General features: G+C 51.6%; 1 protein-coding gene across 1 annotated transcript in view; it reads right to left on the bottom strand.

Moving 5' to 3' along the window:
• Positions 1-11,866, bottom strand: part of CUNH6orf132 (chromosome unknown C6orf132 homolog) — a 31,984-nt gene extending 20,118 nt beyond the window's left edge. Inside the window, 2 exon segments of the mRNA XM_055613329.1 lie at positions 1,605-1,711; positions 11,348-11,866. Of these exon segments, the coding sequence (XP_055469304.1) occupies positions 1,605-1,711; positions 11,348-11,792 (552 nt within the window). The 5' untranslated portion in view covers positions 11,793-11,866.
• Positions 11,867-18,110: the final 6,244 nt, after the last annotated feature.

The raw sequence follows: 18,110 nt of genomic DNA, 5'->3' as shown, positions 1-18,110 counted from the left end.
GGTTTGTCCAGAAAGAATATCCCCACATCCCCAGGAGGCCCAGTACTCCAGGCCTGAGCAGCCCTCCAAGCCTGGACCTGACCTGAATCTTCCACAGACCTTCCCAGGGTTTGCCCAGATTGGGGTGGGGATAGTGGGGACAGCAGGAAAGGCCCAGAGTGGGTAGGTGGAAGAAGATGCGGGAGGCTGGAGGGGGCTCCCTGACCCTGTCAGAGCTCACTTTTAAACAGAAATAAGTGATTGAAAGGCACGGTATTTGTTTGCTGGCTGGGTTTTGAGACAGGCTCTCATGTAGCGAAGGATGACCTGGTTCCATCTCCCCCGTGTAGGGGCCAAGCGGCAGCACCGACAAGCTCCGCTTTGTTTTGGAGTACTGGGCAATGAACCCAGGGCCATTTATTTCTCTTTTAGTTTTTGTTTTCTAGGCTTTTCCAGACACAGTCCCACATAGCCCAGGCTTATGGCCCAGGCTGTGATTGAGCTCCTGATCCTCCTGCCTCCAACCCCCAAGTGCTTAGGACTGGAGGCCTGAGCCACTACACAGGGGGTTTTCTTTTTCACTTTTAATAGAGGCCCTTTGACGTCACACATGAGACTCGAATTTCATTTTGACTGAACAGCTTCAGAGATCCCAGCAACTCTCCTGGTGCTAAGCAGAACCATTGAGCCAGAGGTTTTTTCTCACACTTATGCGTTTTGTCTGGGGGGGGGGGGGGGGAGAAGGCATATGACCTGAGTGTGGAGGTCAGAGGACAAGTTGCAGGGATCCAGTCTCTCCTCTCACTATGTGGGTTCTGGGGAATTAAACTTAAGTCCTCAGGTTTGAGGGCAAGCACCTTTGTCCACCGAGCCATCTTGCCATCACTTCTCAGGGTTCTTTGGGGTTTCCTTTACACATCAAAGAGCAAAATCCCAACTGTGGCCTTTAAGCTATTTGTGTGTGTGTGTGTGTGTGTGTGTGTGTGTATACATATGATGTTAGTTTTGCTCGATGAAGTTGTAATCCCAGCACTTGGGAGGAAGGGGCAGGAAACTCACTGAGAGAGATCTAAAAAGCAAGTTTCAGTCTAGCCAGGAATAGCAAGATCCTGTCTTGGAACAAAAGACGAGAGTCTTTGGTTTCCAGTAGTTTCATAAACACAAACAAATCTGTCTCAAATGCCCTTCTCCCCAGTGTATTCGTCCTATGAGGAAGTTGGGGTTCGACTCTTCCAAGAAGCCCTTCCTGACCATCCCTTGCAAAAACACTGGCTGCTTCTGCCTGGCCGATGTTCTGCTGGGCAGCATCTCCTGCCGCGGGCACAGAGCACCTTGAAAGCAGCAATGCCAACTACGTCATCCCTGCATCCGGGCCTGGCAGGAAGCCAGTGGTCGTCAGGGATGGTAAAAAATAACTCCCGCTCTTTTTGGAGTTGGAGCCCATTGCTGGCTGCCTCTCCCTAATTCCAGGCTTCCTGCCTCCTCCCAGCAGCCTACCTGGGTTGGCATCAGGAAGGAAGGGAGGAGACAGCAGGCGAGGTTGATGTGGCAGACCTGCTTCATTTCTGGCAGGTGAGGTGTCCCACCCAGAGCGGACTCGAGGCCTGGGCACTGGGCATACTCACCAAGGGAATGAAGGTCAGCAGGGGCCGGACTCTGGGCCGGGCCTTCAGGGTGGCTGTTCCGGATTCGCTCACAGTGTTGAACCGATTGTCTCCATAATAGATCCCGTCTAGAGGGCAGAGAGGGGGACAGTGAGAGGGGGGTCAAAGAAGGTGACCCGGCATCACCCAGCGAGGAAAACAGGCCTTGGGGTCACCGGCTTTGACTCAGCAGCACCCCTCGAACCCAGTGAGACCCCACAGATAGGAGGTGTGCTAGCATTGTGGGACGGACCCGGGGCGTGTCCTTGGGGCTTTTGATGCCCTCCCAGACACCCTTCTGGCCCTCCACACACACACAGCACCTGCCCTGAGAGCCAGGCCAAGGCCTGGGCCAAAGCTTTGCTCTGATGCTTCTGGAACAAGCAGATCACAGGAGCCACCTGCTGTCCCCTGTGGCCAACACGCCCGCTCCTGTACCCCTCTAGGTACAAGCGCTCCCTGGCCCCAACCCACCACCACCAGTGTGTGTGTGTGTGTGCTTGAGAGCCTGAGTGCACATGTGTGCCTACCCATCTTATTTCAAAGTACCCTTGACTGCAGAGAATAACAGAAATACATAAAAACACATTTAAAAAAAAAATCCAAGCTATCCCACTGGCTGTGCACAAAGGTTTCCCCTCCCCGAGCCCTGTTGTCCTGTCTGCACAACGGAAGTGATGGTGTCAACCTCATCCAACAGCTCTGAGGTCTAGATGCGGCCGGTACGTAGAGGGACCTAACAAAGGTGGTTCCTTCCCCCGCAGGGCAGCTGACACACGCTAGACCCTCCTGTTCCTCCACACCCTGCTCTGGGCCTTGTCTACCTGTGAACCGCCACGTTCCTGCTCTCAGCCAGCCTCCCTCGTGACCTTTGACACCACTGATAAGGGTTCGCCACTTCCTCCCACGTTCACACCGCCTCGTCTACAGGCCTCCTGCTTTGTGGGTCATAAGCACGGCAGCCCGTTGTCCTATTTAACAGACCCAGGGGAAAGAGGGACCTTCTCCCTCCAGCTACAGAGGAAGGAGGCCAGGATCCCAGCTACGTGAAGCCCGGCGTCGCAGCGCACGCCTTTAACCTCAGAGCTCACAGCCAGAGGCAGCCGAAGGGCCAGGCCAGCCACGTCTACACAGTGATACTCTGTCCAAAACAAATCAGTCAATCCCAGTTAACCAGAATCCTGTTGCCTGTTGCATGGAAGCAACTGGGATTGTTCTTCTTCCTCACATTTTAGGAAGAAACTGCAAGAAAGCCCAATAACGTATTCAAGAGAGACTGAGCTTTGCTGGTGAGATGGCTCTCCAGGTGAAGCGCACTGCTTCCCAAGCCCGTCCACTTGAGTTCCATCTCCAGGACCCACATGATGAGAGGGAAGAACCGATTCCTGAAAACCCTCCTCTACTCTCCATGCATAAGACCTGGCACGAGTGCAGGCGTGGTGCATGAAAACACACACACACACACACACACACACACACACACACACACACACACACAAATATCAATTTAAGATTAAAAAATGTAAATTTAAGCTGGGCATGATGGCACACCCTTTTAAAATCCCCGTACTCCAGAGACAGAGGCAGGAGGCTTGCTGTGAGTTCGAGACCAGCCTGGTCTACAAAGTGAGTCCAGGATAGCCAAGGATACACAGAGAAACCCTGTCTTGAAAAACAAAACAAAAAGTAATTTTAAAAAAGAGACTGAGTATCCGGGGAGGGTCTTGATTCACCTATTCCTCCACCCATGGCCAAAGCCCTCCAGAAGCATCTAGGATTTGGATGTGACAAGGGTACCCAGCAATGGTGGGCATTCTAGACTCTCCACCTCCCCAGGTGTGCCCACATAACAGCACCGCTGTGCACACCACCATCCCGGGTCCAGGTTCCCAGTGCTGCCTGGAGAGTTGCAGAGAACATGATCCCTGGTCTGGGGTGCCAGGCTCCGGTCTGAAGACTATGGACCCAGACCATGGCCAGGTGCAGCAGAGAAGAAGCTGATGGCCAAACCACCAGATGGCCAGAACAGAGTCGGTTCTGAGCCACCGAATGTGGGCGTTCTGTCCTTACCATCGCACAGACTTCATGTCCCAGCTTTGACTCCTGGGCACTGGGGCTGGCGTTGGTCTGTGGTAGCTTCACCCCCTCAAATCCTGGTGCTTGAGAGAGTGAGGAAAGAGGATGCTATGAGCTCAAAGCCAGCACAGGCTCCACAGTGACTTTTAGGCTAGCCTCGGCTACATTGAGAGCTTGTCCCAGAAACAGAACAAACACTTGGGCTGGTGTGAGATGGCTTAGTGGGTAAAAGTACCAGCTGCTGAGGCACACGACCTGAGTTTGATTCCTAGGATCCATACAGACACAGACACAGACAGACACAGGCACACACACACACACACACACACACACACACACACACACAGTGTGAGAAAGAGAAAGACTCCTTATATAGCTCTGATCTGAAACTCAAAGAGAACCACCTGCTTCTGAGTGCTAGGATTAAAGGCGTGCATCACCATGCCCAGCAAGGCAAAGCTAATAGGAGAGGAGTAGAGGCCAGGCTTTTTCTAGGCCCTCCTCCAGGACGGAAGTCTCAGTCCTCGCTAAGTGAGGGACAGCATCAGGTGAGGACTGCCTGGCCAGCGCAAGCCAGATCTTTCAAGAGCTCAAGGTCAAATTGTTTCTTATTCCCCCAGACTCAAGGTCAGGGACCAGAACTAACTAGAATGTCAATAGCCCACCCCTGTGGGGTTGACTCTTAAAGTAGCTGAACTATGTGGTTCCAAATCAAGCACATCAGAGTGGGCCTTCCTGAAAAGCTGCCCCTCTAGAGTCTAGGAGAGAGACAAGGCGGGGGAGAGGCGAGGGAAGGAAGAAGGCTGGACAGCGCTTTGACACACAGTGACGGGGCTCAGTCAGAAGACTGGGACCTGTCTTCTCCATTCTTTTACTCTGTCTGCCCGCTGGAAGGGGTTGTGCTCTCTGGGAATGCTGCTCGTGCACACACACGTGGATTCAAGTCCTGCCCTCAGAGTGGGCAAGGGGAGAGGGCCTGAAGGAGTGTCCTGAAGAGCTGAGAGACTGTGTGAGCAAGCTGTGAGTCTTGACTGAACCACAGATAAACCAAGGCTGGGTAGACAGCCCCAGGTAAAGGCGCTGGCTGCCAAACCTGATGACCTGAGATCCATCCTGGGGCCCCACGTGGTGGGAGGAGAGAACTGATCCTGCAACTGTCCTTTGCTCCACACAGTGGCACTGAGGACATGGAAACGCATGTACACACACACACACACACACACACACACACACACACACACGCACACCACACATACCACTAAATCAGATGTAAGTTTTTTTTAAAAGCCCAAAGAAATCACGAGCACATTATCGTCATCATCATCATCATCACTGATTCTCTGTCCCCTTTCTCCTCCTATGAGTGTTAAGGCTTTGAGCCTGAATTGGGTCCCATCACCTAAAAACTATAGGCGACACCTGTGCCCATGAGTAGATGCTGTCAGGAGGTAGGTGGCCTCTTACTGTCTCACCAGGGTTCGTTGTGAGCTCAGATACTGGGGTTGCCTTCCTGGCACATGGGAAGACGGAGGCCCACATTGGCAGGGCTGGACCAGAGCCATAAACCCTGGGCAGTGTCAGGGTTTACAGGGTCCCAGACAAGCCTCCAGCACAGCAATGTGGTGTCTCACACCGCCTGGAGTTCTCTGCCTCTCCCTAACAGGGAGTTACGTCTGGGTCTCTTGCCCTGGGTAGGGCGCATGCATGTGTCTCTGTGTATGTGTGTTACCTGGGCAATGCCTGGGGGAAGCTGGGGACCCACCCCAAGCTGCTCGTGGATTCTGAGTCCTTTTTTCCTACCCTTCCACCCAGGAGGAGGAGCCCCTGGAATCTTCTGTATGTCTGTTCCCACACAGCTCAGGTGGAAAGCTTTTTGGTAAAATGCTTTTCATTTCCTGGGATCTCCATGGTTATGGAGGGCAAGATACTCATTCTGGGACACCAACTTAGCTCATATTCTCTAAATTCTAGATCTGTCCAAAGAAGCAAGAATGTCAACCAACCAGTGAATAAATTAATGGCTGGCATTTATTAAGCTACTGATATTAGCACGTATTAAGCATATTCTACAACCTAGGTACTTCTTTTCTTTAGGAAAGGTCTTCCTCTAGCCCAGGCTGACCCAGAACTCAGTGGGTTGAGCTACCCTGCCTGGTGCAGGTACTATTCTTGATCTTGTAGTACTCGAAGTTGAGCCTGAGCCTTGTGTTGCTAGGAAGCCATCCTGCCTACCACTCAGCTCAATCCAGAGCCACAGGGCACGACGCTCCAGGCTCTTACCTTTCTCTAAACCCTCGTGTGCCCTGCAGGGGGAAACACTCTTTTTAAAAAAAGATCATTTAAGAATGTGTTCATGTGTGTCCAGTATGTGTATGTGTGTAGGCACATGCGTGCCACAGCGTGTACATGGAGATCAGAGGACTTCGTGCTGTCTGTTTTCTCCTTCCACCTTCCCATGGTTCTAGGGACTGAACACCAGTGAAACATCACCTTCCCCGGTGGGTCTTGCCACCCAGGGGAAATACTCAAAAGAGTTTGCTTTTGATGAGGAACCTGAGGCTGGAAGAGACTATAAGCCCACAGTACCACATCTGGCGAACAAGAGGGGCCAATGCTCCAGAGCCAGCAACAGTCTGACCCCTCTGGTCACAGCCAGCAGAGCAGGGAAAGGACACAGATTTGGGGGGGGGGGGCTCCTGTAGTCGACAGAGCCCACAGGGAGGACCTAGGAAGTATATCCTGGTTCATATGTCAATTGCTCTAGACAATACCTATGAACTTCTGCTTTCTCAGAATCAGTTTCTCCGCCTGTAAAGTGGAGATAATGACTCCTACATTGTAGGAAGCCTTCCAAGCTCATGGCAGTGAAGCCATCCAGGTTAAAAAAAAAAAAAAGGGCTAGAGACCCCCAAATTGTCAGGACCCCCCAGTGACCTCTGGAGCACTGGCCACAGAGCTACTGGATTTCAGGAGCTGAGGAGGAAGGGGATCTTCGCTCAGGGGACTTCTGGCCTTGACCCAGGGTGACCTGGAACCCCCAACGTGCCTCTCCCCACTTCTGCCACACTGCAGACACCCAGCGGGGGCCTGTGCGCTGGGTGGGACCGCCAGTCCTGGGAGAGCACCTGCTCTTCAGGGCAGCAGCAAAGGGCGGCCATGTGAACGTAGCCCACAAAAGACATTAATGAGGCCCTTCCTTGCTAATTAGCAGGTTCACATGACAGGAACCTGAAAAGGCCAGTTTGTCCCAGCAAGCCCTAGCAGGTCTGACCTAAGCACCCAGAGAGAGACCTTTGTCCAAGGGCAGAGGGGACACTGAAGTTTCACCTGGGGTGGAAGGGAGGTGGGGCAGGGGAGCACGGAGGAGAGGAGATGGCGAAAAACGGTGAGCAGCCCAAAGGGACGCCAGCAGGGCACTGCAAAGGCAGCGAGTCCTTTTACTCTCTAGGGCAGGCTTGCATCTCGGGGCCCAGAGCCGGATGACCTTCCCTGGAACTTGCTAGAAACTCTGAACCTCTCCCATTTCCAGACCTGTCAAATCAGGAACTGTTCATAACAGGAGCCCCCGAGGTCGGGTGTGATGCGTACCCCCTCAGCGCTATGAGGACTCTCGAGTCGGGAAGATACAGAATGGACGGGTTTTACAGCTCTGGTGATGGGCACTGATAGCCACCATTCGGGTTAGCAATGGGGTCTATGGGAGAGCGCTTGCCTCCCGTTGAGTCAGCCTTGGGGTTCTGTCGCTGACCCCTCAGAAGACAGAAAAACCCCGATATGATCATTATTAACGTAGGGGCTGCAGCTGTCTGTAGGGCCAGGGAGGGGCCTGGTCTCTAGAGTTAGCTATGACATAAAGAGGTACTTCCATAAAGGGGCCGCAGTGAGGGCGAGAGAAACAGAGAGCGCATGTGTATGTCTGGTGTGTGTGTGTGTGTGTGTGTGTGTGTGGTGCTGGTGGTGGTGGTGGTGGAGGGCGCCAAGACAGCAGGAGCTCACAGCCCATCTCTATCAGCACATCTCCAATGGTGTGAGTGACAGGAGTGTAAACAAGTCTCCTTCACACCCCAGCAAAGCTTTCTAGAAGCTGGTGATAGCCCAGCCTTGGCTGGACACAGGCACCCAGCAGACACCCAGGGTCAGGGCTGGCTACCCTTTAGCCTGGCCTGGTATGCGAAGTGTGTGTGGGTTGGGGTGGGGGCGAGCCTCGGGGAGAAGGATGCTAGAACCAGCAGCCATCCTCTGGAATGCTCCTGAGGAGCTAGCCACAGTTCGTCACACACTTATTTCCAGCCTGCTGTGTGCCCTGCAGGGGTCCTCTGAAGAAAGCCAACAGTTTAGGTCTATCAGGAGAAGGAAATCCTAAGAATTCTCAGTGTCTTACAAAGAAACCCTTGGGAAGGAGGCTTGCAGGGAATGCTAGCCGGTGGCCGGGCCTGAGGAGTCCGAGTGCGTGGCAGGCGCTGTGCGTGGTTGGTACAACTGGGCAGAAGAGTCCCCGATTCCCGGTGCTGGCATGGGAGGATCAGCAGGTGATAAGAAACTCACGGCTTGAGCTAAGAGGCCAGAGAAGCAAAGCAACAGGAAGCTTGGGTGGCTTGGTCCCAGCTGCTCCAGCGGCTACTTTTGTGGCCCCATCTCTTATCAAAAGAGACTACAAAGATTCAAATCTGTTTTCTCAAGTACTTAAAGGACAATCTCGCAGTCCTTTGAAGCTCTTGTTTGGGAGGCAGAGGCTTAATTAGGATTTTGATTGCATTCAGTAGGGCTGTAATCACCACGTACACGGTCTAGAAAAATTTACCCATCACCACCCGTGCCTGTGCTGCATTTTTTTTTTTTTTTTTTTTTATCTGCACCCAGCCTACCCTTGTGCAAACAGCCTGGGACCTGGGACGTGGCTGTAGCCACACACCAGGCAGGCTCAATTCCTCCACATACCTGGACATGGCGTTTTGATTCCCACCCCTCTTCCTCCACCGCCTGTCTCCCAGCACTGGAAACCAGGCAGAAGGTCACAGGCTAAGGAGCCTTAGAGTTGGAATGCCCCACCCCTCTGAAACCTTGGGGTGGCCTCTTCCTTTGGAGTACAGCCACCTGAGGATAAGGAAACGAAGTAGGCAGGGACAGGCAAAGTTCAGAATGGGAATGAGCCAGGCACAATGACACACACGTGTAGTCCCAGCTATTAGGAGGCCGAGACAGGAAGATCAATGGAGTCCAGGAGTTCAGGGCCACCCCGGGGCAACCTAGCAGGCCCCATTTCAACAAAATCAACAAAAAGCTGCACTGACTTGAGTGTAACAAACTGTGATTTAGAAACCACTGGAGAACTTTCTGGAAAGGCTGGGCAGCAGCTACTTTAGTCTCTTGCAGCTCCTCAACTCCTGACTAAAGAAGTTTCCTTGTCCTCAAAGCTTGCCGTATACATGACCTCTGGCAGTCACTCTAAGTCTCAACCTGTGGGTCACAACTCCTTGAGGGTCCCCAGTCTGATATCTTGCATATCGGATCTTTATCTATGATTCATAACAGTAGCAAAATCACAGTTATGAAGTAGCAACAAAATAGTTTTATGGTTGGGTCACTGACAGGCAGGTAAGGCTGGCATTTCCACTGCCATCCAGAACCGGCACCAGTTGCTTCCCTCGTCCATCCCACGTGCAGCAAGGAGGAGGGTTTCTCATGCCTGTGGGCACCCCGGGGAACACTCCAGAACATAGGAGAGCCAGCCTGCTGTCCACCTCCCCAAACCCCAGCCCAGTGCAGACACAGCCAAGCTGAGTCAGCTGAAGGCCCAGCCCTGCCCCGGGGACAGGGAGGAGCTGCCCCCCTAGATTCCTGCCCTGCCTAGGCTGGCAGAAGTTGACAGCGTACCCTGTCCCTCTTCTCTCTCCAGGACAGATTCCTAGCAACAGTCTAGTCATCCGGGGAAAATAGAGAGGAGGTGTGCAGAGGCTGCTGTGAGTTCCTCCAGAGGAAGCGGGGAAACTGGTCCCTAGGGCAGATGGTCCAATTCATCCCCGGAACTCTTCCTCCAGAGTGAAGCCAGCAAGCCTGCTCAGAGTTGGGGCTCTGCCTGGGTCCAGATGTTGGCTCTCTCGCCAGCAAGATGGTACTGGAAATTCGACTTGCTTGCTTGTGACAGCTACACAAGTTTGCTGTCTACTACAGAGCGTCTGTTCATTCCCTCCGGGAAGACTGCGGCTCCACCATTGAAATCTTGAGATCTTGGACCAGTTCTGTGACCTCCCTGTTCCTTGCTGTCTTCATCGGAAAGCCAATAATAGTATCTCACACTAGACAAAAACTCACTGAGTCAACATCAGACATTTTAGGAGCGTTTGCACCTAGGAAAGGGTGGGTGACTTCGCTCTTGATGTCTTCCTTCAGGCCAAAGAAGGTGCGAGGCACCACAGAGTCATTCAGGAGTCTTGAAGTTCCTAAGACACGCCTCCCTGAGTCCAGCTGTCTTCCCTTTGCTGCAACCTAAGCTCTGCCAGGAACAGCCTTCCCTCTCCACTCTGAAGCTGCCTCCCCTCAGGAGCATCATCGTGCACCTAAAGACTGTCTTACATCAGAGGCCCCCAAAGGGCAGGCGGACACAGTGTTAGTTTTGTTTGGCCTGCTGATGAGAGATCTTTGGGTCAGGGAGAGGTAACATCTTGCCTCCCCAGCCCCCAACGTAGTAAAATGGGTGTTAAAGAGAACCCACAGCTCTAACGAAGGTTGCGACATCCCCCGTGACCCAGCATAGTGGCCACAAAGGTGATGAGGGTGTGAGGGGGGGGAGGACACACCTTTGTCTCCCTTCTTCAACCCCAGAATCACGGACCACAAACAAGCCGTGAATGCCTGTCCCCTATTTCCCTGGGTTTTCTCCTCCTTGTAGAGCGTACAAGCTGGCGGCGGCGGTGGAGGAAGAGATAAGGTGACCCATAGCCAGACCTGGGGCAAGGCCAATTACCAGGAGTTACCAGAGGTTTGCAAAGACACACCACCCTTGATCCAAGGGCTCCCTGCTCTCTCTCCACTGTCCCACCTCTGGCTCTTTAATCTCCTACCACAGACAGCCCAGACCCAAGCACACCTGGCAAGAGCCTGTGGCACTGCCCCCTCCCCCGCCCCGCCCCTCGCAAACCAAACCAAACTCAACCAAGTCGGTGTGCAAAAGGCTGGCAACCTGTTAACCGTGGCTGGCGTTGCCGGCCTTTCTTCCAAACAGAGGGAAACACAGGGCACCTGAGGCAGGCTCTCCGCGGGGCTGAGGAAGCGGAAAGCGTGACAGACGTCTAGATCTCAGGAACACTTCTGACTCAGAGAGAATGCGGATGCGCGGTGGGGTGGGAGACCCAGCAGTCGGCCGGCCGCGCAAACAGAAACCCCACCAAAGGTTGCAAAGTGGGCGGGGGACGGCAGGCGAGGGCTGCAGGGCTCCCCGGCCTCGCTTGAGGAGGTCCCCTGCGCCTCCCTGGCTGAAGCCCGTGGCGCCTCCTCCCCGTTCCCAGCATCAGCTCGGCCGGTCCGCAGGTTCCAACGTGTCCCTGCCCCTGCCCGCCTTCCCAGCGCCCGGGTGACGCCAGAGCCGGGAGGGAAGAGGCGCCACCCGGCGTTCTTCCTCGTCCTCCCTCCCCTCCCCGGGTTGCACTCACCGAAGTCCCTGGTCCCCGTTTCTGGGGCCTCTTGGGTGAAAATCCAGGGCGGGTTGGTGGCGTAGAGGGACGTGCTGGAGGGGTTGGCATGCTTCTTCCCGAAGAGTTTGCTGAAGGTGCCCTGCATCGTGGGGCTCTTTTTCATGCTGCTGCCGGCCGCGCTCTCCCCGGGGGGAAGGACCTTCCTTCCCTCGCCCCGTCCTGCCCCAGACTGAACTCCGCAGCGTCTCCCCCAGGGGCCACTAGCAGGCCATGGCCCCCAGCCGCGCTCCCCGCCCGCGCGCGCACCGGGCGACAGGTGGTGCGGGCGCTGCGGCCGCTCGCTCGCTCGGAAATGCGAGCTACCTGGTGGCCAGGTAAGAGGCTGCGGCTGGGACCCGGCCCCGCCCCACCCCACCGCCCAACTCCCCGGGCCGCATTCCAGCCTCCTTCTACAACAGCCCATTGTTGGCACCGTGAGCCGGGCTGAGGACCTCGCCCAGCCCACGCCCTGCCTGGGAGAAGGGCCGCCCCCTGCCCCGGGTTCTCCACGGGCACGCCCGGCCCACCTCCACCCCCCTTTTCCTGGGGCAGGAAAGGCCCCAGGAGAGTCCCTTGTTCCTGCGGGCCCTTCCTGAGCAGCTCGGGTGGACAGTTTAGAAAGGGCTCTTGTGTTCCAGAAAAGGGACCTGCCTGGCCAAGCTACCATGGGCCAAAGGATCCCGTGAGCCTTCTGACATGTGGGCAGGAGACTTCGATGAATCCCAAGCGATGTCTGTAAAACAGCAAAAGGATAGCAAGCTCCACGCTGTGATGCAAGCAAATAAAAGCGCTTAGGACACAGAGCTGGGAAGATAAGTCGTAAGTTCGAGGCCAGCATGGTCTACACAGAAAGTTACAGGACAACTCAGGAAGCAGAGGCAGGCGGATCTCTGTGAGTTCGAGGCCAGCCTGGTGCACAGAGAGGCTAACCAAGGCTAAAACAGAGAAACCCCGTCTCGAAAAATAAAAAAAATCCTGTACCATTATTGAGAACACAGGAAGAAACCATCCTAATGGTTAGGACAACAATATTTTTATATTTTGGGTGCGGTGGTGCACGCCTACAGTCCCAGAACTTGGGGAGGCAGAGACAGAAGGATCTCCCTGAGTTTGAGGCCAACCTGGTCTGCAAAACGAGTCCAGCCAGGGCTACACAGAGAAACCCTGTCTCAAAAATAAACAGATAGATAGATAGATAGATAGATAGATAGATAGATAGATAGATAGATAGATGATAGATATTTAAGCCAAGCGTGGTGGTGCACGCCTTTATTCCCAGCACTCTGGAGGCAGAGGCAGATTGATCTCTGTGAGTTCAAGGCCAGCCTGGTCCTACTAAATGAAGTCTAGGACAACCAGGGTTGTTACACAGAGAAACCCTGTCTCAAAAAAATATATATATGTATATACATATATGTATGTGAATATATATATATATATATATATATATATATATATATTCACGCACATATATGTGGGGCAGGGTCTCTCTATTATGTAGCCCTGGCTGTCCCTTAATTTGATATGTAGACCAGGCTGGCCTTGAACTCACAGAGACCTGCCTGCTTCTGCCTCCCAAGTGCTGGGACCACCAAGCCGGGCTCAATATATTTTTAATGAAATAATCGTTTATTTAACAGTTGGCAATTTTGTATGTAAAGCAATGTGTCTTGAGCATATCCATGCAAACTCTCCCTCTTCCAGTTTCCCCAACACCCTCTTCCCACCCCCCACCCAACTTCTTTAATCAAGGGGTCTAGCTAGTGCTGCTGCTGGACAGCTGACTGATCTCCCTGGCCTGATCTTGCTTGGGCAACCACACTGCAGTCACTTCCTGGGCGAAGCCGTGCCGTGGCCTAAGCACAGCACTGGACATTTTGGCATTTCGTAGACATCAGTTCCTTTTTTTTTTTTTTTTTTTTTCTGAATCATTGAGACAGGATTTTACTATGTGACTCTACCTGGCCTGAAACTTTATACATCAAGTTGGCTTTGAACTCCTAGAGATTTGCCGGGCTTTGAATCTATAGAGATCTGCCTGCTTTTGCCTCCCAAGTACTGGGATTAAAGGCGTACTGCACGCCCGACTGTGAGTGCAATTTTGAAAAACCAAATTGGGGGTGGGGGGTGGGCTGGAGAGATGTCTCAGAAGTAAAGAGCACTGGCTGCTCTTCCAGAGGACCTAGGTTCAGTTCTCAGCACCCACGGGTCATTGGAAATGATCTGTAATTCCGGTTACAGGGATCAGATGTCGCCTTCTGGCCTCAATGTACACCGCATGCATGTGGTGCACATACATACATGCAGGCAAATACTCATACACATAAAATTAAATATATAATAATATAATATATAATATACTATATACTAATATATAATATAATAATATATAATATATAATATAATATAATATAATATAATATAATATAATATAATATAACATATAACATAACATATAACATTATATATATATATATATATAAAGCAAGGCCACATGCTTTTCCGGTGGCCTTGGAGGTCAGAAGAGGACATTAACCTCCTGGGACTGGTGTTAGAGATGGTTGTGAGCCACCGTGTGGGTGGTGGGATTTGAACCTGAGTCCTCTGCAAGAACAAGTTCTCTTAGCTTCAGAGCCAACTCTCCACCCCCGTAAATAAAACCTTAAAAAAAAAATGTTAAGCTAGCTTGGTGGTTCGGCCTTGTAATTCCAGCTATTTGTAAGGCTGAAGCAGGAGGATGCCAAGTTCAAAACTGCTTTGGTCACATAGCTAGTTCAAGTCCAGCCTGGGCAACTTAGCGAGGCTCTATCTCAAGATATTTAAATAAATAAAAAGTAAGATAGGGGTGCAGCTTAGTGCAAGGCTCTGGGTTCAGTCCCCAGTCTTTCCACATTGCCCAGACCGGCCTGGAACTCACTGTGCTGACCAGGCTGGCCTCCAACTTGTAAAGGTCCACCTGCTTTTGCCTTCCTAGTGCTGGGATTAAAAGTGTGCACCACCACATCTGGTTAATAAATGTAACTTTAAAAATTAAAAAAAAAAAAAAAAAAGTACACCAGCGATGGCGGAAGGTATGGGACATGGAGGTCTGGCTTCTGTATGCCGCTGACGTTAGCACACTGTTATCATCCACTAGCCACTCCATATTAAAACGGTCCTTCTCCCTCAAATATCATCCAGTTTTCAGTTCTTTGCCCACAGTGCAGTCAAGATCCACACGTTGCCTTTTCTTATTCTGTCGCTTTAATCTCTCGCCCTGCCTGTTTTTTGCTTTCCAGGATAGTGACATTTCTGAGAAGTTCCCTTTAGCTTCAAGAGACAAGAAAAGCCAAGCCTTCAGGGCTTTGCCACTGTTCAACTTTGTTTTCCAGGCAAGCTAGATGGGCAGGGCAGAATGTCTGTTGGGGTGGGAGGATGGAATCGATCTTATTTACTTATTTGGTAGTGTTGGGAACAGAACCCAGACTGCAAACATGCTAGGTCTTCTAGGAAAAGCTTCTACACTGAGCTGCAGGCCCAGCTCTGGGGGGGAGGGTCATTATAAAAACACTCCGTGGGAACTGAGGGCACAGCTCAGAAGAGTGCTTGCCTGTCATGCACGAGGCCCTGGATTCCATCCCCCGACACCACAGAAATCTAATGCAGTACATGCCTAAAATCCTAGCTCTCAAGAGAGGGAGGCAGGGGAATCAGGAGCTGGTGTCACCACAAGTTCAAGGTCAGCCTGGACTACATGAGGCCCTGTCTCAAAACAAACCAAAACAACAAGCAACAATCAAAACTTCAAAAACAAACAAGCAAAAGTTTTAAAAACTTGTATTCCCCCATTGTTTTTGGTCAGGGTCCCACCTGTGGGCAACACTGTCCCCTCCAAGCCCACAGTGGTCCTGAGACACTGGACTCACGGAAGACCTCCCAATGGTCACGTAGCATGTTGGGAGAGTAAGGCAAAAAAACTTTTTGGCTTTTTTTTTGTTTTGTTTTATCCCATAAGGATCTTGAGAGCTCAGCAGGAAGACAGGCCTATGTGACTGGAGGTGGCAATCTGGGATGACTAAGCCCGGAGCTGCAGTAGCTGTCCCTAACACATGGAGCAGAAGTTCACAGGACAGAGGTCAACGTGAGCAGCCTAGGCCAGCGAGGTTTCTAAAAATGGAGAATGGAGCTGGCCTGTGCAGGAAGACACAGATGTCACCGGGACCAGTAAGAGCGCAGCTAGGACAGTGCACAAAGCCATGTGACCCATACTCCCTTTACATTTTTTCAATGAAAATTTTTATTGACTTATTTATTTATTTATTTATTTATTTATTTATTTATTTATTTATTTATGTGTCTGTGTGTACAACCTACGTGTGAATACCCACGGAGGCCAGAAGAGGGCATCATCAGATCCCCTGGAGTTAGAGGGCAGTTTTGAACCACCAGACATGGGTACTGGGAACCAGTATGGTCCCTTGGAGGAGCAAGAACCAAATTCCTGACCCCTTTCATTTTTTTATCATCACATTTCTTTCTTTGTGTGCCGGTGTGTGTCTTAGCATGGCAGGTGTGCCTGTGGAGCTCAGAGGGCAGCAAGCAGAAGTCAGTTCTCTTCCTCTACCATGTAGGTCCCGGGGAGATTGAATTTAGATCACAGACTTAGCAGCAGACACTGTTAGCTCCTTAGCCACCTTTACCTTCTTCTTGACTTCATGGTTTCCCCTGCTGTCCAAATAGAAAGGATACAAGGATCCCCATTAGATTGTGGACATCATCATGTCCCACTCAAGAACTCTAGACATTAAGCAGAGGCTTCATTCTTGGAGACCTCTCTTGCTCTGGGCACTTAGCCCAAGCACATGGCCTGGCAGAGCCCCCATCCCATGGCTCCAATCACATACAACACCCACCGTGTACTCCATCCTCTTGAAAGCCATTGTGTGCCTAGCTCTGGATGGAGAAGGAGCCAGAGGAATCCAAGACTTGGTTTGTCTCCAAGTCTCAGTTGCTGTAGGCTATTTGGGGAAGGAGGCAGAGCCACGGTGAGATGATCCATAGTAAGATACATGAGAAAGGGGAGGAGGAAAGACTGAAGACTCTACCCAGGCCTCCCCAAGATGAAGTGATAAACGGTTAACCTGCTCCTGTGCCTCAGTGTCCTGCTATTTGTGGAAGGGGAGAGGGACAGGTAAGTATGGTGTTATTTGCTTTTGTTGGCACAGAGGAACTTTGAAAACATAAATTAAAATCCAGTAAAAGTGTTGACTGAAGGAGGAGACAGATGGGAGGGAGACGTTTCAGAAAGTTAGAAGCAGCTGGACAGGGTGGCACACGCCTTTGATGCTAGCACTCCAGCGGCAGAGGCCGAGGCAGGAGGAGCTCTGTGAGTACCAAGCCATTCTGCTCTGCCTTAGGGAGCTCCAGGCCAGCTCCATAATGTGACCCTGGCTCAAAAATAAAAACTCAAATGAAAACAAAGGCAGTGTGGCGTGGCACACCTGTGATCTCACAAAGCCCTTGGCCGGGGAGCAAGTTTAAGGCCAGTGCTTCAGTAGACAAAGAAAGAAAGGGAAAAAAAAGAAAGAAAGAAAGGAAGAAAGAAAAGCAAGTAGAGCTCTTGGTTTAGAAAGGCCTGGTGCAGTCCCTCCCTGAGCTGCCAGTGGTTGTGTCCCTTGCTGTCTTTTTTATTTAAAACTCTTTAGATTTATTTATTTTATTTTTCATGTGTCAGGGTTTGCCTGCATGTATGTGTACCATAAGTGTGCCTGGTCCCCTCAGAGGCCAGAAGAGATTAGATGAGAGCTTCCATGCGGGCACTTGGAGGACCAAGCACGAGTCCTCCGGAAGAGCAGCAAGTGCTCTTCACTGCCAAGCCAACTCTCCAGTCCTGTTTACTTAGTCTTAAATTACATTTTATTTACTTGAGGGAGGGTGGTGGCAACAGCACACACAGGCCTCAGGGCATGCGTGGAGGTCGGAGGAGTTGTTCGCCTAGTTGGTTCTTTTCTATGGTGCAGGTCTCTGAGGTGAAGGTGTAAGCCTTGAAAGGAAGCGCCTCTGCCCTCTTAGCCATCCTCCCTGCCATCACCAAAAAGAGTCTTATTAAAAATGTGGGCAAACCTCACTTGGATTAGTTTATTCATCTGTAAAACAGGATGTACATTTGTAGAGGAATTTTAATTCAGAACATGACTGTTCTGGTAAGAGATCACACCCCAAGACCTTCTAGGTCTGTGTGATCTGGCTGGGATACAGACACGCCTTTAATCCCAGTCGATAGAGACAAGCAGATCTCTGAGTTCAAGGCCAGCCTGGTATAGAAAAAGTTTCAGGTGATGAAAGACTTAGGTCCAGGTGTGGTGGTAGTAGTACATGCCTTTAATCCAGCAGTCATTAGACAGAGGCATGTAGGTCTCTGAGCTCTAGTCCTGTTTAGGCAATTGGGTTGAAAGTGAGTTGAGAGTCAGTACAGTGGAACTCAGTTCATGGGATTCAGAGGCAGTAAAAACTGGGAAAGTTTTTACAGAGAGAGGTTGAAGAGAGAACAGCTAGTCACAGTGAAGACAGAACAACAAGCCAGAGAATGAGAAGAGCCGGAATATTAGAGCAGATTGCTGGAGTTAGTTTGAGGCCAAGCAGAGCAATTCAGAGGCCGAGAGAAAAGCCAGATTGAATAAGTCAGCTGGGAGAGGAGTGTGAGCCAGAACAGCTGAGTTGAACCAGCCAGGAAGAACTAGAAAGGGTGAGCTTTACTAGCAGT

Source organism: Psammomys obesus, unplaced genomic scaffold, assembly GCF_907164565.1.
Source record: "Psammomys obesus unplaced genomic scaffold, mPsaObe1.curated_primary_1811, whole genome shotgun sequence".
NCBI lineage: Eukaryota > Metazoa > Chordata > Mammalia > Rodentia > Muridae > Psammomys > Psammomys obesus.
This window is presented reverse-complemented; position numbering and strand designations above follow the sequence as displayed.